Raw genomic sequence first — 25,082 nt, forward strand, 5'->3', positions numbered from 1 at the left:
CCAGAGTGAGAACCAGGCCTTAGGGGCCGGCTTATATAGAGTGCTCCCAAGGGATGCTGGGATCCCTTGGGACTTCAGGGGATGCACTCCCTGGTGGCAGAACATGGGAGAGCATGCTTTACAGATACACAACATCACTCCCCGCCAAAGTCAAAGTGAAAACTATTTACAAGGTGAGGCGGTCAGGAGTCTTTCTTTCCCTGATGGACCGCCTCAGTACAAATGTCTGTTCTGGTGTGTGCCTTGTGCCCTCGCTGGGCTGGTGTGTTGCTGGCCCTGCAGGGCTGCTGGGTGAGCCTGGCCTTGCTGGGCTGTTGGGCATGATGGGTTCGATTTCCTGGTCCGAGGTGGTGTCGTTGATCCTTTGAGTGTGTGTTGTGGGCTCGAAAAAGTTGGTGTCTGCTGTGGGTTGTTCAGGGCAGTCTGTGAACCGCAGCCTTGTTTGGTCCAGGTGCTTTTTGCAAATCTGTCCATTGTCTGGTTTGACTACAAACACCCGACATGGTCCCAAGTGGATCACGGGCACGGTGATAGCTAAAGATGGGAATCTTTAGCTATCATCTTTAGCTATCACCGTGCCCGTGATCCACTTTGGACCATGTCCATAGTTTAGCACATACACAGGGTCATTCAGATCAATTTCCCGTGACACAGTAGCGCGACCATCGTTTACATTTTGTTGCTGCCGCCTGCTCTCTACCTGATCATGCAGGTTGGGACGAACCAGTGAGAGTCTGGTTTTAAGTGTCCTTTTCATGAGTAGCTCAGCCGGGGGCACCACTGTGAGCGACTGGGGTTTCGTGCGGTAGCTGAGCAGTACTCGGGACAGGCAGGTTTGGAGTGAGCCTTCTGTGACTCGTTTAAGGCTCTGTTTGATTGTTTGTACAGCCCGCTCTGCCTAACCATTGGAAGCTGGTTTAAACGGGGCCGAGGTGACATGTTTGATCCCATTGCGGGTCATGAATTCTTTAAATTCGGCACTGGTGAAACATGGCCCGTTGTCAATGACCAGTATGTCAGGAAGGCCGTGGGTGGCAAACATGGCCCTCAGGCTTTCAATGGTGGTGGTGATGGTGCTTCCCGACATTATTTCACATTCAATCCATTTTGAAAAAGCATCCACCACCACCAGGAACATTTTACCGAGAAACGGGACCGCATAGTCGATATGGATCCTTGACCATGGTCTGGAGGGCCAGGACCACAAACTTAGTGGTGCCTCTCTGGACGTGTTGCTCAACTGAGCACACACGCTGCATTGCCGTACACAGGACTCTAAGTCAGAGTCGATACCGGGCCACCACACGTGGGATCTGGCTATCGCTTTCATCATTACTATACCTGGGTGTGTGCTGTGGAGATCCGAGATGAACGTCTCCCTGCCCTTTTTGGGTAGCACTATGCGGTTACCCTACAACAGGCAGTCTGCCTGAATGGACAGCTCATCCTTTCGCCGCTGGAATGGCTTGATTAGCTCTTGCATTTCAACAGGGATGCTGGCCCAGCTCCCATGCAGTACACAGATTTTTTACTAGGGACAGCAGAGGATCTTGGCTGGTCCAAGTCCTCATCTGGCGGGCCGTGACAGGTGATTTATCATTTTCAACCGCTTCCATGACCATCAACAAGTCTGCGGGCTGCGCCACGATCAACAAGTTTGCAAGCTGCGCCATTTCCACCCCTATGGTGGACAATGGTAGCCGACTGAGAGCATCCGCACAGTTCTCGGTGCCTGGCCTGTGGCGGATGGTATCGTTATACGCTGATAGCACGAGTGCCCACCTTTGTATGCGGGCTGAGGCATTAGTATTGATCCCCTTGTTTTCAGCAAACAGGGATATGAGGGGCTTGTGATCGGCTTCCAGCTCAAATTTGAGGCCAAACAGGAACTGATGCATTTTCTTTACCCCGAACACACACGCTAATGCCTCTTTCTCAATCATGCTGTAGGCCCCCTCGGCCTTAGACAAGCTCCTGGAGGTATAGGCGACAGGTTGCAACTTCCCCGCAATGTTAACTTGTTGTAATACACACCTGACTCCGTACGACAATGCATCACATGCTACCACAAGTCTTTTACATGGGTTATACAATACAAGCAGCTTGTTGGAGCATAAAATGTTTCTGGCTTTCTCAAAAGCAATTACTTGTTTTTTTTCCCCATACCCAGTTCTCACCTTTACGCAATAACACATGTAGGGGCTCTAAGAGGGTGCTTAACCCCGGTAGGAAGTTACCAAAATAGTTGAGGTGTCCCAGGAACGACTGCAGCTCGGTGATGTTCTGTGACCTGGGCAAGTTCCTGATGGCCTCTGTCTTGGTGTCTGTGGGCCGTCCACCGTGATCTTTCTCCCCAAAAACTCCACTTCTGTTACCATGAAGACGCATTTTGACCTCTTCAGCTGCAGCCCTACGCGATCCAGTCGCTGGAGGACCTCCTCCAGGTTTTGTACATGCTCAACGGTGTCCCGACCCGTGACCAATATGTCGTCCTGAAAAACCACCGTACGTGGTACCGACTTGAGAAGGCTCTCCATGTTTCTCTGGAAGATCGCTGCAGCCGACCAAATTCCAAATGGGCATCTGTTGTAGATGAACAGTCCCTTGTGCGTGTTGATGCAGGTGAGGCCCTTCGAATACTCCTCCAGCTCCTGCGTCATGTTGGCTGAAGTCAGGTCGAGCTTGGTGAACGTCTTGCCTCCTGCCAGCATCACAAATAGGTCATCTGCCTTAGGTAGCGGGTATTGGTCCTGTAGCTAGAAATGATTAATAGTTACTTTATAATCGCCGCAAATCCTCTCCGTGCCATCACTTTTGAGTACTGGAACAATCGGGCTGGCCCACTCGCTGAATTCCAGTGGGGAGTTGATGCCCTCGCGTTGCAGCCTGTCCAGCTCGATTTCCACTCTCTCCCTCATCATGTGAGGTGCCGCTCGTGCCTTGTGGTGAATGGGTCGTGCCTCTGGGACCAAGTGGATCCACACCTTCACCCGGAAAAGTTTCCAATGCCTGGCTCAAAAAGGGAAGGAAATTTGTTCAGTACCTGGGTACATGAGGCTTCATCAACATGTGATAGCGCTCGGCTGTCATCCCAGTTCCAGCGGATTTTGCCCAGTCAGCTCCTTCCAAGCAGTGTGGGGCCATCGCCCGGGACAATCCAGAGTGGCAGTTCGTGCACCGTGCCCTCGTAGGTGACCTTGACCATGGCGCTGCCCAGGACAGTGATAAGCTCTTTGGTGTACATTCTCAGTTTCGTGTGGATGGGGCTCAGGGTTGGTCTGAGTGCCTTGTTGCACCACAGTCTCTCAAACATCTTTTTACTCATGATGGATTGGCTAGTGCCAGTGTCCAGTTCCATGGCTACGGATAAGCCATTCAATTTTACATTTAGCATTATAGGTGGACATTTCGTCAAAAATGTGTGCACCCCGTGTACTTCAGCATCTGCCTCCTCTCTCTGAGGCTCGAAATTGCGTTGATCCACCATGGACCGATCTTCCTCTGCAGGTTAGCAGGTTTTGCAGATCTTGCAGCTCGTCTGCAAGCTCGTTGGAGGTGCCCCATTGTTCCACAGCTGTTGCAAACAGACCCTTTGAAGCGGCATGAATAGGCTGAATGGAATCCTCCACAATGCCATCAAGGTGTGAATTGCCTTGCATTCATCCTTTGTTGGGGACTCAGTCATCTGGGTCACCTGAGGCCTGCTGGCAGTTGCAGATTCGTGGTTTCTGCCCTGTACATTTCTGCTCGTAAACACAGTTCCAGTTAATTTATGAACATTGCTAGCACTTGTGTGCTGAGAGATTTGTTTGGTGTTATCACTGGTGGACATAAACGCCTGTGCTATTGCAATGGCCTTACTGAGGGTTGGTATCTCTACAGTCAAAAGTTTTCGTAAGATGGTCTCGTGGCCAATGCCCAGTACAAAAATGTCTCTGAGCATTTGCTCCAGGTAGCCATCAAACTCACATTGTCCTGCTAGTTGCCTTAGCTTGGCGACGTAGGTTGCCACTTCCTGACCTTCAGATCGCTGGCACATGTAGAACCGATACCTCGCCATCAGCACGCTCTCCCTCGAGTTAAGATGCTCCCGAACCAGTGTACACAGCTCCTCATACGACTTATCTGTGGGTTTCATCAGAGTCAGAAGATTCATGAGGCTGTAAGGTCGGTGCCCCGCAGACCGTGAGGAGGACCGCTCTCCTTTTTGCAGCGCTTCCTTCTCCGTCCAGCTCGTTGACTACAAAGTACTGGTCTAGTCGTTCGACATAGGCTTCCCAGTCCTCACCCTCTGAGAACTTCTCCAGGATGCCCATAGTTTGCTGCATCTTTGCATTGGATTCATATACTCGTCGCCAGTTATTGTGTTCCTAACACAGATGAGACTGCACACGGGGAGGTTAAAGTAACAGTGACCTCAGTCTTTATTAAGCACTCCAGAATGAGGAACAGGCCTTATATAGAGTGCTCCCAAGGGATGCTGGGATCCCTTGGGACTTCAGGGGATGCACTCCCTGGTGGCAGAACATGGAAGCGCATGCTTTACAGATACAGAACACATGTTTCCTTCTCTCTCGTTTGTGTCATCTATTTATTAAAATATTCTACTCAGACATTTTATCCTCCTGGCCCTAAAAAAATACTTTAAAAATTAAAATTACTGATCTTTTCAACCCTCTTCTTGGACCTGCCAATTCTTAGCTCTGAGTTTTCCTGCCAAGGTGGTGACCTCGCTGCTGCCGATTAAAATGTGGTCAGGGTCTGAATTATGTCATCAGACCCCCAAGTTTTGAATCTCAATGAGGCCCATGGAGCTCTGATGAGTACCATGCTGCCAATATTTTTATCTCCCCACCCCCCGCAAGACCCTTTCTCATCAGTCACAAGGGTTTAAAATGAGGACTTGTTAGTTTTCACTTGTATGCTGTCTAGGAATCCTAGAGAGGTGCAAGAAAAGTGTCCCTAATCTGGCAATGTTATTCCAATGTTGGCAGATTTGGGCTTTATAGAGGGTTAACAGTAGTTTGAGGGGCGGGGGGTGGCGGGGGGGGAGGGTGGTGAATAGTGGTTGCTGGAGAAGAGGAAACTAAGTTTCATGGAGGCAGCTTTAGCAATTGAGAAGACATGAGACTTCATCTGAGTTTCAAAGAGATAGTGGGACCAAAATTGCCCCTTTCTTTAAAGCCTCTGGCCGTCTGAAAGCGATGGCCACGGGACAGTGCAGAATGGCCACCGAGTCGTGGTGGACTGGCTGACATTCGCGGCATTGCCCTCGTGTGTTTTCCCGGTGGTGAAGATATCCACCCCACTGCCCCCACTTTCGCTCTACTCCTGCAGATGTGTCGTTAATGATGTCTTCAAATTGCACACCACCTTGGAGCCGCCCAGGAAACAAAATTCAGCTCAAATCCTCTTCTGGCCGCCTGTCGGTGCCAACGACAGGTTTTTGGGTTGGTACACAGTGCTTGCTCAAGACAGACAGCGGTATTTAAAGGCGTGTTGCATCTAGCAGCATTCTTGTCAGGGAGATCTTTTGGGGTTTTTTCAACCATTGTGAGCAGCCTGTTGACAGCAGGATGGAGTTATCGTGGCCCTGGCTCTTCATACTCTACAACAGACAGCCGGGTGTTGGGCTTGCGCAAGAGAATTAAATGGGGTCAGTGCTGGCAGCGGAATGCCTCCTGCACATTGTGCGTGGCAGGAAGGCGCATAGGAGAAGGCGGCACCGGCTACAATGGCTTCAGAGGCAGCAGGCAAGGGACGTAGCACACATGGCTGAGGAAGATACAGAAGGCCATAGAGATGTCACTGTTTATATTACAATAGACCCTGTCTCTGTTTATATTACACCAGACCCTGTCTCTCTTTATATTACACTAGACCCGGAGCTGAACCTAGAGAGATGCAGCAGGAAAGACCTCAGGAAAGGCCTGCCATCATGAGGAGAGTCAGATACGCTGACCCCCCCACACCACATAGTGGGTGAGATGGACAGGCGGCTGCATGCACAGGAGGTTGATGCTTGCCAGCAGCAGGCTGCAGAGGTTGAGGACCAACAAAAGCAGGAGGGAGAAGGCAATGAGGCAGCTGTCAGAGGAAGACACGAACATAGACGTGAGCGCAGAAAGCCTTACTGCCAAAGGGTCTACAGACAGCAGTTTTCATATATGGACCTGATGGATGATCAGTGTCTCCGGAGGCTGTGATTCCGCAAGGACATCGTGATGGAGCTGTGCAATCTCTTGCAGCCTAAAACAAGGTTGAGGACAGCTCTGACCGTCGCATCCAAGGTGACCATCGCACTGGATCTCTATGCGACTGGATCATTTCAAGCTGCAACAGCAAACATCTCGAACATCTCCCAGTTCGCCACGCATAACTCCATCCATCAGATGGCAGATGCTCGGTATAAGAGGAGGAGAGACTACTTATCTTTCCCTATAAACAGGAGGAAGCTGTTGGAGCGGCAGACCGAATTCGTGAGGATTGCGGGCTTCCCCACGGTTAAGGGCACCATAGACTGCAACCATGTCGCATTGAGTGCACCACAGAACAATCCCGAGGTGTTCCGTAACCGCAAGGGATTCCACTCCCTCAATGTCCAGCTGGTGTGCGATCACAACCGCAAAATCATGGCAGTTGATGCCCGGTACCCTGGCAGCAGCCACGATGCTTTCATCCTGCGCCAGACCGGTGTGCCAGGCGTCTTTGCTGGGCCAAACCAAGATTACGGCTGGCTCCTTGGAGAAAAGGGCTACCCACACTTCACTTGGCTGCTAACTCCCCTTTGCAACCCCAGGACTGTTGCACAGCAATCTTACAATGACTCTCATTCAGCCACCAGGTGCCCCATTGCCTGGATCGCTCAGAAGGAGTGTTGCAGTACTCGCCTGAGCCGGTCTCCCTATTTGTGGTCGGCTGCTGCATGTTTCACAACCTGGCAATCATTAGGGCACAACCATTGGAGGACAAGGCAGCAGTATCACCTGAGGAGGGCCAGGAGAAGGAGGCACAGGAGCACGATGCACAGGAGGAGTAGGAGAAGGAGGAGGAGGCACAGGAGGAGGACCAGGCTGCAGGTCGGTGGCCACGTAGGTGGCGGCGTCGCCATCCCAACCCTGCAAGGGAAGTCCTAAACGGTCTTATTGCTGCTCGTTTCCACTGAGTTCATTTGCACTTTACCCTTCATCTGTGCATCTCCCTGAGCAAACCAATGAGCTCTTTCACACATTATTGCCCTCAGTGGAATGAGAGACCTGCACAGATATTGAAACACAAAATATAGATTTATTATACCAGAAATAATGGATGCGCAAAACATACACATTATCAATTCTCACCCTTGTGCATTCCAAAGTAAATGTTGGTCCCTTAAAGGATGAGACTGGGGAATTAATTATGGAGAACAGGGAAATGGCAGAGACTTTGAACAAATATTTTGTATCGGTCTTCACGGTAGAAGACACTAAAAACATCCCAATAGTGGATAATCAAGGGCCTATAGGGAGGGAGGAACGTAATACAATCACTATCACTAAAGAAGTACTACTCAGTAAAATAATGGGACGAAAGGTGGACAAGTCCCCTGGATCGGATGGCTTGCATCCTAGGGTCTTAAAAGAAGTGGCTGCAGAAATAGTGGATACATTGGTTGTAATCTATCAAAATTCCCTGCATTCTGGGGAGGTCCCAGCGGATTGGAAAACCGCAAATGTAACACCCCTAGTTAAAAAAGTAGGCAGACAGAAAGCAGGAAATTATAAACCAGTTAGCCTAACATCTGTCATTGAGAACATGCTGGAGTCCATTATTAAGGAAGCAGTAGCAGGACATTTGGAAAAGCATGATTCAATCAAGCAGAGTCAACATAGTTTTATGAAAGGGAAATCATGTTTGACAAATTGGTTGGAGTCCTTTGAGGATGTAACGTGCAGGGTGGATAAAGGGGAACCAATGGATGTGATGTATTTGGATTTACAGAAGGCATTCGATAAGGTGTCACATAAAAGTTTACTGCACAAGATAAAAGTTCACGGAGTTGGGGGTAATATATTAGCATGGATAGAGGATTGGCTAACGAACAGAAAACAGAGAGTTGGGATAAATGGGTCATGTTCTGGGTGGTAAATAGTAACTAGTGGGGTGCTGCAGGGATCAGTGCAGGGGCCTCAACTATTTACAATCTATATTAATGACTTGGATGAAGGGACTGAGTGTCATGTCGTCAAGTTTGCTGATGATATAAAGATTGGTGGGAGAACAAATTGTGAGGAGGACACAAGAAATCTGCAAAGGGATATAGACAGACTAAGTGAATGGATAAAAATTTGGCGGATGGGGTATAATGTGAGAAAATGTGAACTTATCCACTTTGGCAGAAAAAATAGAAAAGGAAATTCTAATTTAAATGGAGAAAAATTGCAAAGTGCTGCAATACAGCGGGATCTGGGGGTCCTTGTGCATGAAACACAAAAAGTTAGTATGCAGGTACAGCAAGTAATCAGGAAGACAAATGGAACATTGGCCTTTATTGCAAGGGGGATGGAGTATAAAAGCAGAGAAGTCCTGCTACTGTATAGGGTATTGGTGAGGCCACACCTAGAGTACTGCGTACAGTTTTGGCCTCCATAGTTAAGGAAGGATCTATTTCCTTTGGAGGCTGTTCAGAGAAGGGTCACTAGATTGATTCCGGAGATGAGGTAGTTGATTTATGAAGATAGGTTGAGTAGGTTGAGTCTACACTCATTGGAGTTCAGAAGAATAAGAGGTGATCTTATCGAAACATATAAGATAATGAGGGGGCTCGATAAGGTGGATGCAGAGAGGATATTTTGACTCATAGGGGAAACTAAAACTAGGAGCACAGTCTCAGAATAAGGGGCCGCCCATTTAAAACTGAGATGAGGAGGAATTCTCTGCTCCAGAGAGCTGTGGAGGCTGGGTCATTGAATATATTTAAGGTGGAGATAGACAGATTTTTGAGCGAGAAAGGAATAAAGGGTTATGGGAAGCGGGCAGGGAAGTGGAGCTGAGTTCATGATCAGATCAGCCATGGTCTTATTAAATGGCAGAGCAGGCTTGAGGGGCCAAATGGCCTACTCCTGCTCCTATTTCTTATGTTCTTATAACCCCTCTTACACATACCTATTCTTGAACTACTCCGCAGTACCTCCCCTGTGGCTGCATCATGGCTCTGGGAAGGCTGCTGTATTTCAGGTGTAGAAGCTACAGGTGTCCGACACCCTTGACCAGCTCTGGCCCTGGAAGGGCTGGCTGCAGACTGGGCCCCATCTTCCTCGGTGCCTTCAGTTGGAATTGACCAGGCGATTTCATGGTTGGCAGCATTGACAAAGTGGCAGGTCTTGGCTCAGGACTACTGTGATCCTGAGAGACCACATTAGGATCCTCGTCCGAGGAGCTGGAGCATAGGTTGGTGGTGTGGCACAACACCGGAAGGTCCCCGGTGGATTGCAGTGGACCCAGCCGCGATGGCAGCAGTCAGATCTCACGTGGCATCCAGTTGAGACTGCATGACAGCAGACACAGTCTCGATGCCACCAGAGACGACAGAAATAAAATGCTCCGTGGCATGTTGCTGAGAATGCACGAGAGCATTCTGAGCTTCCAGGGCAGCAGCCATTCTCTCTAAAACAGCACTCAGACATTCGTTCCCTTGCACCTGTGCTTAAATGGCAGCTGCCACATCGCCCATGAGACGCATCATCACAGCTGGATCCGCATGGTCACTCTGGGAGTCCACCATCTTCTGCACACTGGCAATGATGGGCACCATGGTGTGCGCAGAGCCGTCCACAAAGCGGGAGGCAGACTCCTCCACGCTCCTGACCACTTCTGACAGACTCTTGGACACCCTTGCCATTGCCCCAACATCTGGGAATGCATGGCCTTCATCCTTCTTTCATAAGCCCCCACATCGATGGGCTCATCTGAGTCCTCTGCAGCAGAACTCGCGTGCGAACTCGCCCCCGGAGAGATGGCACCCAAGGTTGCCTTTGCACCCATGACCTTGCTGCAGCCCACTAGGCCCAGTGCCTCACCCAGTGCAGACCCCTCTGCTAAATCCCAACTGTCCAGGCCGCATACTCCCAGTATCTGTGCTGGCGCGTACGAGTGTAGGAAGTAGTGATGCGGTGCTGGCTGTACTGTGCCCCTCTTCCTCGCCCTCATCGGACATGCCGGCAATATCTGCAATGGGCTCAAGGGTCTCGTCCTGATGATGGCTCCCACTTGCCTCAAGGGTGTCCTCCTGACTGGCTCACAGTCGCCTCAAGGGTCTCATCCTGACTCTGGCTCGCAGTCACCTCAAGGGTCTCGGTCTCGCTCTGGCTCACACTTGGGGTCTCATCTACAATCATAAATGGCGCAAGGGGTCCTGTCAGGGTAAGGTAGGGCATTGTACCATGCAGCAAGCAACTTGCACAAATCATAAGCAATTGCCTGGTAGGCGCTTGGACTTTCAGGGAGAAATGACATTAAAGGAAGCCCTTAATTTACCCATGCTTCTCCCAGCAGGATCCACATGACTGGTGGCTACAGGGAAGGCAACATGTGGGCCCTCTAGCCGCTGCACCCTCTCTTCTAGATCAGTCAGCTGCTGGATATCGGCCTCGCCCCCACCAGCCCTCTGTTGTTCCTAACGGTTGTGAGAGACCTTGACCTGCAAAGCAAAGAAGGGATGCTGAATAGCAGTGTCATGAAGGCTCGGCAAGTGTGGGTCCATTACATGCAGGTGTAACTCTCACATGAAAGGGACCCTCCATTGAGAGTATGCAGACATAGATATAGATGCCTCAGCAATCAAATGATGCTTCAGTGACTATATAGTGAAGGTGGGAAATAAGAGCTGAAGGAGAGACTCGCAGATGGAGGGTGAGGAGTTGGGGGAACATGTACTCACTTTCATCAGTCGAATAGTGTTTGTTCAGCCTTTTGCAGCATTAGGTGGCAGTGCGGTCATGAATGGAGGTCCCCAACACCTCCACAGCTATCTCTCTCCACGCATTCACAAAGACGGTGCAAGTGGGTCTGATTGTGTCTGGATAGAGAATGTGCCTCCTTCCCTCCACAGCTTGGACCAGGGTCTCAAACTTCACATCCGAGAAGCGGCTGGTCCTCCTTAAAGCTCTGGCATTAGCCATTCCTTCGCAAGCAAAAGAGATAAACTCAGTGCTCAGGGCCTAGCTACAAAGCCTGCCCTTTAAGAAGGCCATGGAGCAGCTGCCTCATTATCAATAAATGGCCATCAGCTGAATTTTGCGGTCTAATCAACTACTCTGCCCCCACACCACTGCAAACAGCCATTCCTGCCACCAATACTTTTCCGCTCCTTTTTTTCAACAAAATTGCTGTATTTCCCTCTAATGGACGCCGCATCCATTGCGCGGTAATACACGGCAAAAAGCGGTTTCGGACGGTGGACAATTTAGGCCCCAGTGAAGCTGTTCAAAAATGTTCATGCATACTTCGTTGCTGTAAATGCTGTTTGTGCAACAAATTTACCTGGCAAAACCAAATGGCTGGCATAATAAATGTGGTCGCAAGGAACCACGTCTGTCATCATATGATGGACTAACACAACATTCCATCCCCTGATGCTGGTAAAGTGGAGGTGGGGCAGAAAAATGTTGTAGCAAGGATGGTGATCCTATTTGCCACTCCAGAACATCCCTTCGCATTGAGTAGCATTGCAGCAAGAGAATTTGAGGGCACAGCTGACCAGTTTAGCCACTGACAAGGCGAGCCCCATTACATGTGTTAGCTGCAGGTATTCTTGCAGCAGATGGCACAGAACTGCATCTGGCTGTCTACCAGGGTAGACAAGCTCTACAAGGTAATTACTAGGTAGGTACACCTCTGTATGGATGGAAGTGGCGGAGACAGTCATTGCTCCCACTCACAATCAACCACTCCCAAGAACTACCACACAGTGCAGGAAGAGGTCTGACTAAGCCAATACACACGTTCTGTTATTCATACGGTCTTTACTCTCTTCCATACTTATCATACTCTTCCTCTCTCAGCGCCTCAGTGTCAGGGAAACGTTAAAGCAAAAGGAAACTTCTCAAAACACTAAAGCACCATCTTAACCAACGGCCACACTGTCAACTAACATAACCTTCCAAAAAAGCCTCTGCTGATCTTCAAGGAACAATGTACCTCCATCTCTCCTCATCATGGCATGCATGCGCATATAGCAAGCAAGTCTCCATGCCACTTACATCCCTTTATTTTCTCTCTCTCTAAAGGAAAGGCTGATCCAAAATGATTGCATGAGATATGAAACCAGAAGGTGATCATTACTCAAAATCTTGCAGGAAAAGGAAGCCTTCGACATCACAAGCAACAGACATGCGAGGCTATGGCAGGTGCAGTGGTTGGACACAAGTTTGCAGTAAAACATTGGCAAAAGCTTGGAACTGCTCATATAGGTAGTTTCAACCTCATGTACTTTCTCAAAGTATTGCAATGCCTTTCCAATAATTTTTTGAGGACCTGGGGGTGTATGTACACAAATCTTTGTGAGTGGCAGGACAAGTTGATAAACCTGTTGAAAAACCATATGGTATCCTCGGCTTTACACAGAGGCACAGAGTACAAAAGCAAGGAGATTATGCTAAACCTTGATAAATTACTGATTAGGCCTCAGCTGAAGTATTGTGTCCAATTCTGGGCACCACACTTTAGGAAGGATGTTGAGGTTTTGGAGACTGTTGTGATATATTCCTTATAACATCCCAAACACACAGACTGCAAGATTTTTTCATTAACACAGGAACTTGTCTTTATTGCATTTACAGCAATGGCTGCATTACCACAGTAGTCCACTTGGTGGAGCAGTAGTTCACTAGGTGGAACTATATATTACGCCGCACGCTGCTTCCTCCAATGGCCCCGGCCTGCTGATGGTCTTGCAGGCCGGGACCATGCTGATTTCCAGCCCGTAAATCGGCGCGGTACCGGCCTGCAAGACCATCAGCAGGCTGGGGCCATTGAAGGGAGCAGCTTGCGGCGGCCCGGCCTGGAAATCGGCACGGTCACAGCCTGCAAGATCATCAGCAGGCCGGGGCCATTGGAGGGAGCAGCATGCGCTGGCATACCACTGCAGGGAGCAGCGCGTGCTGCTGCAATGTGGGCAGGCACAGCAGGAGAGGCGAAGGAGCGACAAGAGTTTGTAGATGGAAGTGACCGGGGCCCAGGAGAGGTGTGAATCTGGGGCACAGAAGAGGCAAGGGACCAGGGGCAGCACAGGCCAGCCCACACTGCGATATGTGTGCACGCTCGGTCTGTGCAGCAGAGCTGGTCTCCAGTTAGTCTTGGGTAATCCTTGCCACAGGACCAAGACCTAGCTCTGTCAAGCCCGTGTGGTGGCTGGTGTGCAATGGCCATTACATGTTAAAAATATCCAAGCACAGGCATCTTCCATCCTTCACGATGCAGTTTGGGATCTGGAATATTAGATCCTTCATTGAAACACCTGTGAACTCATCCCTTTTTGGCGTGGAAGCAAGTCATCCTCGCAGCGAGAGACTGCCTATGACGATGATGATGATATTACACTTCTCCCTCCTTAATGAATAAGTAATTATAACAAACAATCATCATACATAACTTGCATGGTTATAAAAAACAAAACATATGGACTTATTGTGCCATATTTACAAATCAAACTTAATTACTGGCTTTCTGTTTTGAAGAGGATATCTTTGCTCTCGAACAGAACTTTCCAAACATGGTGTCGAACTTAGACTCATTCTAAGCTGATCCTGAAGAAAGTTTTCCTCCAAGGGATGCCCTTGATCTACATTTGAACACTCTACAACTTCAGACTGTTTGTCTGCCTGACTCGGACTCAGACCCCAAATTTTGACTTTCTCTTGGACTAGTACATTTGATGTAGGATATGCTACTGGTACTCTACTTGTAATAAGACTATCTGATGAGTCAGAAATAATCGAATCATTCCAACTTGCAACTCCTTCCACATCTGTAGGTAAAATATGATCAATGCGAACAAACCTAACCTGTCCATGATCAAACATCTTGACCAAATATGTGCGATGAGCACATATCTTCACCACTCTTCCTGGTAACCACTTTAACTATTTATGGTGATGGGGTTCTTCACTATCACCTTCTGATTGAATTTCACACTTCTCTCTCTTACTTTACCTCTATCATGATTCTCTTTAGATACGTCATAGTGAACTAACATGGTGCTCTTTACCAACTGGCTTTTATACTCCTTAAATACTGCGTCGCATTCTTCTGACCACTTCCAATGGACCTGTTTTTTTCAACAGCTCATTCAGTGGATGTAACACTATAGCTAAATTTGGTAGGAACTTCCCATAATAGTTTAAAAGACCCAAAAATGATCGAAGTTCAGTGACATTCTTGGGAGCGGGTGCATTTCTAATTGCATCCAACTTTCCCTTGGTTGGATGTAAACCATCTTTGTCTACTCTGTGCCCTAAGTATTCCACTGAGTTTTGAAACAAATCACACGTGAGCAGTCACTCCTATTCTGTGCTTCTCTAGCCGTTTGAGCTTCATTCAATGTTATTATGGATTTGCCTGTTTGTTGCTGAAATGAGTATGTCATCTAAATAACATACTATCTCTTCAATGCCTTGCAAAATCTGGTTCATCACCCCTTGAAATATGACGGGGGCAGAAGACACTCCAAATGGTAGCCTATTGATATAGGCCGAGATGAGTATTTATAGTCAAGCATGACTTGGATTCCTCATCTAGTTCAAGTAAGGCATTTGTAAGATCTACCTTTGAGAAGATCTGACCACCTGTCAGTGTTGTGAACAAATCTTCTACATTTGGCAATGTATTAGGGAGATTATCCTCTAGAACTTGGTTTACGGCTACTTTACAATCATCACACAACCTCACCTTACCAATGGACTTCGGTACAACATTGGATGTAGCCCAATTACATAAATCTATCTTAAAGATAATGTTCTCAGTCTCTAGTCTTTTGAGTTCTTGCTCAACTTTCTCCTGAGTACATATGATATGGGACGTGGCTTGCAGTAAACTGGTCTAGGGTCCTTCTGTACTCTGACATTCGCCTTGAAACCTTGGATCAGATTGCCTGTTTCACAGAACACCTTCAGATACTTCTTGATGACATCATCCTTTGATGCAAATCTCGTCTCAACACGAAAAATCTCATTCCAATCCAGCTTCAGTGATCCCAACCAATTTCTTCCTAGTAAGGCAGGCTAGTCTCCTGCCACTACTAAGAGAGGCAAGCTTTAAAATTGATCCTTGTATTTTGTTGTGTCTCTGCACCTTGTTACAAACTCACACGAGGCATGGATATATCAGACACGGACACTCTGTGACCTTCACTTTATTCCCAGGACTAAAGAGTACTGATCCTGGGTGGGATCTCCGCTTTTATACCTGGAAGCCCAGGTGAGGAGCTCGCTCCCTGTGGTTAGGGTGTGCATTACAAGGGTACAGGTACAGTATGCGTGAGTTACAGTTACATACTTATAGTCATTGCAAGATGGTGAAATACATGACATCACCTCCCCCTTAGGTCTTTTAGTTTCAGAGGTTAAGTCTATCGGATGGTCGGCGCTCTCTCGTGGAGCACCGCAGTTGTGGCTCTGGTGGCTGAGCCTCAGCACGCGCTTCTGTCACTTGAGGTGATTCCGGGCTGTCTGGGCTGGCCGCAGGGATTGTGCATGCTGAGGACTATCTTTGTTGCTCGTGCGCTGGCAGTGGTGTGGGTGCTATCTCATCATGCTCTTCTTCCGGTTCCTCCATGTCTGCATTGAACCTTGTCTTTACTTGGTCCAAGTGTTTGCGGCATATCTGCCCATTGTTTAGTCTGACCACCATGACTCTATTTCCTTCTTTGCCAATTACGGTGCCCTCAAGCCATTTGGGTCCCAAAGCATGGTTAAGAGCAAATACCGGGTCATCTATTTCTGTACACCTCCCCCTTGAGCCTCGATCATAGAGCTCGGTTTGGGACTGGCGCTTGCCCTCAACAATGTCTGCCAGGACTGGGTGAATAAGGGACAGCCGCGTCTTGAGCATGCGTTTCATGAGGAGTTCTGCTGGCGGACTTCCGTGAGCGAGTGCGGCTGGGACCTGTAGGCCAGAAGGAGGCGCGATTGGTGGTACTGAAGGGAGGGTCCTTGGATGCGTAGCATGCCCTGCTTTATGACTTGGACTGCCAGTTCCGCCTGGCCATTGGAAGCCGGCTTGAACGGCGCTGTCCGGACGTGCTTGATCCCATTGCCCGACATAAACTCCTGGAATTCATGGCTGGTAAAACACGGGCCATTATCGCTGACCAGGATGTCCGGCAAGCCGTGGGTCGCGAAAACCGTACGCAGACTCTCCACAGTGATGGATGTCGTGCAAGAGTTCAATATGATGCACTCGATCCACTTCGAGTATGCATCGACAACGATCAGGAACATTTTCCCCATGAACGGACCCACATAGTCTACGTGAATACGTGACCATGGCCTGGTGGGCCATGGCCTGGTGGGCCAGGGCCACGGGCTGAGTGGGGCCTCCCTGGGGGCATTGCCCAGCTGGGCACACATCGTGCACCTGCGAACCCAGTGTTCCAGGTCTCAGTCAATCCCCGGCCACCACACGTGTGACCGGAGCAATGGCCTTCATTAACACGATGCCAGGGTGTTCGCTGTGGAGTTCCCTGATGAACGCTTCCCTTCCTTTCTGGGGCATAACTACCCAGCTGTTCCATAACAGGCAGTCGGTTTGGACGGAGAGTACATCCATCCATCTCTGAAACGGCCTGACTTCCTCGGGGCACGCCCTGTGTGCGGGCGCCCAGTCCCCAGTCAGGACACATTTCTTTATCATGGATAGGAGAGGGTCCCTGTTGGACAAGAGTTTGATCTGGCGGGCTGCGCTGGGGGAGCCCGCAGTGTCAAAAGCCTCAACGGCCATGACCATCTCGGTGCTCTGCTCCGAGACCCCCTCGGTGGTAGCCAGTGGGAGCCTGCTGAGCGCATCAGCGCAATTTTCGGTGCCTGGCCGGTGCCGTATGGTGTAGTCATACGCAGCCAGCATGAGGACCCATCGCTGGACGCGAGCTGACGCATTAGGGTTGACAGCCTTGCTGTCGGACAACAGGGATGTTAACGGCTTGTGGTCCGTCTCTAGCTCGAACCTTCTACCGAAAAGGTACTGGTGCATCTTTTTCACACCGTACACACACGCGAGTGCCTCCTTCTCGACCATGCCGTATCCACGCTCTGCCTGGGAGAGCGACTTGGAGGCGTAAGCCACCGGTTGGAGTCGGCCGTCATCGTTATCCTGCTGCAAAACACACCCAACCCCGTAGGATGAGGCATTGCATGTTAAAACCAGTTTTTTACACGGGTCATACAAAGTCAACAGTTTGTTGGAACACAGAAGGTTCCTCGCCTTATTGAAAGCCCGTTCTTGACAATCCCCCCCAAGACCATTCACAACCTTTACGGAGGAGCATGTACAACGGCTCCAACAATGTGCTTAAGTTCGGCAGGAAGTTCCCAAAATAGTTCAAGAGTCCCAGGAATGATCGCAACTCCAACGTGTTGCCGGGCCTGGGCTTCCGGCGAATCGCCTCAGTTTTTGATTCAGTGGGCCGATTCCGTCTACGGCAACCCTCCTGCCCAGGAACTCGACCTCTGGGGCCAAAAACATGCACTTGGCCTTTTTCAGCCACAGGCCTACCCATTCCAATCGGCGTAGCACCTCCTCCAGGTTGCGGAGGTGTTCCTCAGTATCTCAACCCGTTATAAGGATGTTGTCTTGGAACACGATCGTTCCAGAGATGGACTTGAACAAGCTTTCCATGTTTCGCTGAAAGATAGCCGCTGTCGAACGAATGCCAAATGGGCACCTATTGTAAACAAATAATCCTTTGTGTGACGTGGTGGTGGTCATAAACTTGGATTCTTCAGCTAGTTCCTGAGTCATGTAGGCCGAAGTGAGGTTCCGCTTCGTGAACAGCTTACCACCTGCCAGCGTGACAAAAAGGTCCTCCGCTTTCGAGAGCGGATATTGGTCTTGCAGCGAGACTCGGTTGATGGTGGCTTTGTAGTCGCCACAAATCCTGACCGAGCCATCTGCTTTGAGGACGGGAACAATGGGACATACCCAGTCGCTGAATTCAACGGCCGAAATTATGCCCTCTCTGAGCAGCCTGTCCAGTTCACTTTCAATTTTTTCATGCATCACATACGGCACCACTCTGGCTTTGTGGTGCACTGGTCTGGCATCCGGAGTGATGTGTATCACTACTTTGGTGCCCTTGAACGTTCCGACACCGGGTTGAAAAAGTGACTCGAATTTTTGCAATATCTGCGAACATGAACTTTGCTCCACGGCTGAAATGGCGTGCACATCCCCCCATTTCCAATTCATCTCAGCTAGCTAACTCCTCCCCAAGAGCGTGGGGTCATTTCCCGGAACAATCCAGAGTGGCAGCCGCTTCTGTAATCCACTATGCGTTACCACCAAGTTTGCACTGCCCAGCACTGGGATGATCTCTTTGGTGTATGTCCGTAGCTGCGTCTCAATGCGTTCCAATTTGGGCCTGCGAGCTCTGTGTGGCCATAGTCTCTCAAATTGTTGGGCGCTCATGAGTGACTGGCTAGCTCTCATATCCAGCTCCATGTGCACCGGGATGCCATTCAGTAAGACTTTCATCATCATGGGTGGCGTTTTGGTGTATGAGCTGTGGATGTCAGCCATATGAACTCTCTGAACTTCAGCATCCATGGTTGTTCCCCAGGCCTCATCCTGCATTTCAGACCCCTCGTCTGGTTCCTCTGTCTCGCAGACTAGCCTTGCTACTGCCTTTTTGCACATCCTGGCCAGGTGTCCCTTGACATTACAAATCCTACAGGTGTAAAGTTGGAACCTGCAGATTTTTGCAGTGTGTCTGCTCCCACATCTCCATCATGAGCTGAAATTGCTGTTAACAAAAGGACTATTCCCAGGCATTCCTCTCTGATGGCCTTTTTGGCTGTCTCTAAGCACTCTGATGGGGGATGTTAATTGTCCCATCACAGGATGTATTGTTCCTCGTGATGGCGTGAATTGCCCATCCCCTTTCCATCATCCCTGTTGCCAGGAGCTTGTTGCTACCTGGGTGGTGTCGAATTGCCCTTGCCTGCCTGCCAGAACGGTGTCGAATTGCCCTTACCTGCCTGTGGGGTTCTGTGTCATTTTTATAACATTGATTCCTTGGTTCAACACAACTTTAAAACCAGGGCTGTGTGCGTAGATTAGCTTGGTCTCCTCTTCCCTTTCCATAAAGGTCTGAGCTATCAACGCCGCCCCTTCTAAAGTCAGATCCTTAGTCTTTATGAGCTTCCTGAAAATGCCGGCATGTTTAATGCCCTTGATGAAAATGTCCCTTAACATCTCCCCCCTGCAGGCATCGGAGAACTTACAGAGACTGGTCAAACGGCGCAGTTCCGCCACGAAGTCCGAGATGTTTTGACCCTCCCGGCGCCGGTGAGAGTAGAACCGGTGCCGGACCATGTGTACGCTACTTGCTGGCTTGAGATGCTCACTGATCAGCTGGCTGAGCTCTTCAAAGGACTTGTCCGCTGGCTTTTGGGGTGCGAGCAGGTCTTTCATCAGCGCATACGTCTGTGGACCACAGCTGGTCAGTAGATGCACCCTCCGCTTGTCAGCCGCTGCCTCTGCCAGCCAGTCCTTTGTGACAAAGCTCTGCTGGAGTCTTTCCACAAAGACGTCCCAGTCCTCACCCACACAGTAGCATTCCTCTGTGCTGCCGGTGGCCATCCTCGTGGTTCAGTGATTCCCGTTTCTCGTCGCCAGATGTTGTGTCTCTGCACCTTGCTACAAAATCACACGAGGCATGGATATATCAGACACGGTCACTCTGTGACCTTAAATTTATTCCCAGGATGAAAGAGTGCTGATCCTGGGTGGGACCTCCCCTTTTATACCTGGAAGCCCAGGTGAGGAGCTCACTCCCTGTGGTCAGGGTGTGCATTACAAGGGTATATGTACAGTATGCATGAGTTACAGTTACATACTTATAGTCATTGCAAGATGGTGAAATACATGACATATTTCAACGGTACGGTGATACAATCTATAGAAATGTTCTCTCCTGAGTAGCCTCGCAGCTCCAACTTGGATTTCTCCAATAAGAAATCACACAATTTGTCGAGATATAGCGATTCCGGTACTACTCTCATGGATGCACCAGTGTCAATTTCCATAGGTATCCTGGTTCCTGTAAGCATCAGCTCCCCAAGGATTGTTGGATTGCGTTTTAATATTTCTCACTGCAGAAAAAGCTGGCAGCCTTTTGTGGGAGAGGCCCAGGTACTTTTCCATGTTGTACTTCAAATTCACATCTGATGTGTGGGGGTGGTCTGGGACATTACAATGGCCAGGATAAGGCAACTCATCACAGGTAATGGGCAAAGATGGAGGGTCCTTTGTTAAGCAATGTGAACTCGTCAGAGAGCCATTATCTGGATGAGATAACCCTGAGAGGTGGGAAACCAGAACAAAAGAAAGCCATTATGCCCAGACCGGTTGGAAGCGAAAACCCATCCCCAGCCATCACTGGAATACACATGGGCCACTCAAACAGAAGCCTTAAAACAAGGAAAACTTTATTGGGCCAGAAGAAGCAAACAAACAGAAGCTTCAAAACAAGGAAAAACTTTATTTGGCCAGAAGAAGCAAACAGACTTTGGATATAAAAGGTGGCCGTGTGGCCATCTCTCTCTCTCCTTTGCTCTCGCTTGCTTCACCTCTACAAGAACCGAGCACTCCATCTGGGACAGAGAGAAGAAACCATAGACAGTACGGAACCAGAAGAGACACGTTTTCACCAGGAGAAGCAGCGAGTAAGTCAGCGAATAGTGAGCATCATCCCTGCCCACGCATTTTTAAGATCACAGCCACTGTGTGAGGAGGTGTCGTGCGTACTCCCAATCAAGCATTAGGAGGGTTTAGTGGGGAGGTTTTGCTGCGAGGACCATAGGGAGACACCCAGCCGGTCGGTACAGATTCAGGGATACACTGTGGATCCGAGCAGAGGGTTTAGACGTTGGGTACATCGCGATTGGGGCGGTTTAGATACGCGTGTTAGAAGTGTGAGTCGAGGGGGGCGGGGGGGGGGGGAGTGTGGATCTGGAGAAGATCAGAGTGTGGGTCAGTGGGGGTGGAAATTGGATTGTGGGTCATGAAGCAGGTTTGCTTTAGGGGCCCTACAAACAGTGCTGAAAAGTCACTTAGCTGGCTCACTTGCCTTCAGCTACCGGGTTTTGCAAGTCCTGATAAACCCGGCCCACAGTCTTTCAATCTGAAAGGCTGTTAAAATTTGAGGCATGCGGCCTCATTACCATATTTAAATAACGGATCTGCTTCTTGACAGCAGATTAATTGCTTGGCCCCTAACCTGCCTCTGTTAAAACTGGAAGTGGGTTTGGGTCGGGTTTCACATTTTTGAAATTTTAACCTGCTCCCCCCATCGTGGGGGGTTTACAATTATCCCCATTATATCTGTTGTCCCCCTCTGCAGATGCCTAACTGGATTCATAACCCATGACAGCAGACGATAGCAGGGGATAACCAATCACCCATCCTGAGACATGTCTTTGAATCATTAGTGCTGGTATGGTGAATTGTTGCATGATGAAAGCACCATAGCAAATTCCTGGGATCTGGCACACATGCAGGATAAAGTAATTGGCATCGCACATTAGCTGGACATTAATGGAATGAAAGTCTTTCCTATTCATAAAATTAAGGGGCTGTCATATGGGGTTTTAAGTGGCATATATGTTTTATCATTTGCTCTTTGCACCTGTAACAACCCTGCCAGTCCTTAGAGCTGGATAGCTATCTTTCTCTTAAATTGCACAGTCCTCCTGAATAGAGCATCAGTGACCCTCTTCTTGCAGTTGTGAGCAGATGCCTGACTAATGTAGCAAAGGGCACCAGATACTACCCGGAAAGTTCCAGTCACAAAAAAATTCAAAGCAGTGATGACCTTGACAGGTGCAGACAATATTGTTCTTCTGAGAGAAGTGGGCTGCAAATCATCAGGTAGAAGTTAACATATTTCCCAACTGTCTCCAGAGGGAAGTGCAGTCTTCTGAAGCGAAAACAGAAAAGTCTAAATAACTCTTTCTTAGTGTGTAGACCCTGGTGAGTGGGTATGTGCATGTAGGGAAGAGATGCCTTCTATGATGCCTCACTCTAAGAGCCTCTATTCTATCCTAGTCCATGTCCTAATCCTTCTCCTCTTCATAACATAAGAATACAGGGATACACATTGTGAAATTCATGTCCCCAATGCAAAGTAGTACTTTGAGCAGGTTGAGTGAAACTAGAAGCAAATGTCCCAACTGGTGATTTTTTGGGAGGATAACCTTAGTGCAGTTTTTCAGTGGCAGTTTTGAGACTGCAGCCATCGGATGCCCTAAATCTGGCCCCAAACGTGCAATATTTCAATGCAGAATCCAGCCCACATTGCCGTAACATTATGGATGTGCACAAAAAATGGCAGTGCCAAATACTTGACATAAAGCTTCCTGACTGAGTAACTTGAAACAGAAAGAAACAAAAGTTACTCAGTCAGGAAGCTCTGTGTCAAATGTTTTGGGCATCTGATGGCTGCAGCCTCAAAACTACCACTAAAAAACTGCACCAAGATTATCCTCCCCTCAAAATATCAGTCGGGGCGTTTGTTTCTAGTTTCACTCAAAAATCAAAGTCGAAGGTTTAGAAATAGCTTTAAATGCTACAGGTTGAACCTCCTTTATCTGACCTCAGGATCTGGCCTGTTCCAGATAAGGGATTTTTACGAATGAGAGGTGGTCACGTTAAATTGGATAGTACAGGTACAGAGCAAGGGAATATCGGGACTGACTGGCTTGGGGCTGGGAGTGCGGCAGAGAGATCATGGGGGGTGGGTGCGGTGGATCGCGGGGTCAGGCCAGCGATTGCAGGAGTCGGCAGCGAGGAAGGACTTCAATTTGTTTAATTTGTTCATGTCGGAGTTCTGCGCAGGTGCCACCCAGTGGCGGGAATGGTTCTGGACGAGGGGTGGTTCTGGATAAGGGAGTTCTGGATAAGGGAGGTTCAACCTGTATTAGGAATTTTACTGCAAGGTATTTTGAATGTATTCCATAAACAGCACATCCTAGCAGCCAAGGAATCCCATTTTATATGGATGGGTGGCTGACAGAGTGGATCAGTGGCATAAACACTGGAAAATTGCATGGACATCAAAATTACATAATTTTAAACCCTCCAGCAAATGGTCATGGACTCCTATGAATAGAGAATATCTACACTAAGACTAATATTAAAATCAATATATGCTTCAAAGGGTAAATGTTGCCACTGGTATATCAATTTTACTGAAAAGAATGTTGTAGAAAAATACTAGTTAGAAAGTATAAGAATGCATTGCATAGAAAGATTGGTGAAAAATTCCATGCTTATTCAAATCCACATTCTCTGCTTTATTTTTAAGTTACCTGTCTATAGGTTGATGTAAAGGCACCTAGATATGCCACAATTCCAGAAGAAATCAGGATGTCACCCATCAGGTTAGTGTATTGTATACCTAGATTTATGGCAGTGTCACTCCAGCGAGTCTTCTCACCACCAAGCCCACCTAAGAGCTGTTCTGCTCGATCCAGTTTTTTACTGCATAAATCAACCTAGAAGACAAGTAACCTTCACTGTCACAAGCCAGCAAAATGTTGAGAACTTGACTTATTTCCTGATCCATTAAAACGGCTATTAATTAATTTATTAAATTTAATGACAAATGATCAAAAATAATCAAAAGCACCTGTAAGTTGAAAGGTGAAAACAATAAAAATCAAGTTTAGACGAGAATTTGCAAAGGTGTTAATGAAAGAATTATCCAGTGCCTTACATGTGAAAAACCAGAAATGAGAAAGTGTGGTAAATGTGAATGAATAAGTCACAGCTCCGAAGTTAAGTGATGTTGCCAAGAAAGATGTTTAACCTGCAGCTAAAATTCACAAAATGCAGTTTTGCAACACAGTGTCCACTGAATCACTAAAGATTATTGGAAAGGTACTAAAAATAATTTAAAAGGCTAATGAAATATTGGTCTTCATCTAAAAGGAGTGGAAGTTATGCAACAGTTGTATAAAGCTCTGATTAGACCCCATCTGGAATACTGTGTTCCGTTCTGGACACCGCACCTCAGAAAGGATATATTGGCCTTGGAGGGACTGCAATTTAGATTTACAAAAATGATACAGGGTACCTGGCTAAAAGGGTTAAATTATGAGGACAGGTTGCATAGACTAGGCTTTTATTCCCTCAAGTATAGAAGAAGTGTTTAAGATGATTAAAGGATTCAATTGGGTAGATAGAAAGAAACAAATTCCTCTGATGGGGAGCCCAGAACAAGGGGGCATAACCTTAAAATTAGAGCTAAACATTCTAGGTCAGGAAACACTTCACACACAAAGGGTAGTGGCAATCTGGAACACTCTCCCCGTGGTGGCGGGCGCCCCAAGAAAGAGAGAACGAGACCAGCGGTGGGGACATAAAGAGCAGCGGCCTGAGGGCACGGAGGGAGTTGGCCCAGCGGCAGGGATACAAAGAGCGGTGGCCCGAAGGCACAGAGAGAGTAGGAGCAGCGGCAGGGATACAAAGAGGATCAGCGAGAGTGGGACCAGCAGTGGAGATATAAAGAGTGTCAGAGTGAGGGCAGAGCGAGAGTGGGACCAGCAGTGGAGATATAAAGAGTGTCAGAGTGAGGGCAGAGTGAGAGTGGGACCAGCAGTGGAGATATAAAGAGTGTCAGAGTGAGGGCAGAGTGAGAGTGGGACCAGCAGTGGAGATATAAAGAGTGTCAGAGTGAGGGCAGAGTGAGAGTGGGACCAGCAGTGGAGATATAAAGAGTGTCAGAGTGAGGGCAGAGTGAGAGTGGGACCAGCAGTGGAGATATAAAGAGTGTCAGAGTGAGGGCAGAGTGAGAGTGGGACCAGCAGTGGAGATATAAAGAGTGTCAGAGT

The 25,082-nt window shown here is 48.5% G+C and overlaps 1 protein-coding gene across 4 annotated transcripts in view; it reads right to left on the reverse strand.

Moving 5' to 3' along the window:
• Nucleotides 1–25,082, reverse strand: part of dnah7 (dynein, axonemal, heavy chain 7) — a 1,084,136-nt gene that overhangs the window by 347,842 nt on the left and 711,212 nt on the right. For all 4 annotated transcript variants that reach the window (XM_070875892.1, XM_070875893.1, XM_070875895.1 and 1 more), the window contains one exon: nucleotides 23,559–23,744. In XM_070875892.1, the coding sequence (XP_070731993.1) occupies nucleotides 23,559–23,744 (186 nt within the window). The remainder of the gene's footprint in view (nucleotides 1–23,558; nucleotides 23,745–25,082) is intronic.

The sequence above is a fragment of the Pristiophorus japonicus genome, chromosome 3, assembly GCF_044704955.1.
Source record: "Pristiophorus japonicus isolate sPriJap1 chromosome 3, sPriJap1.hap1, whole genome shotgun sequence".
In the NCBI taxonomy this organism is placed as follows: domain Eukaryota; kingdom Metazoa; phylum Chordata; class Chondrichthyes; family Pristiophoridae; genus Pristiophorus; species Pristiophorus japonicus.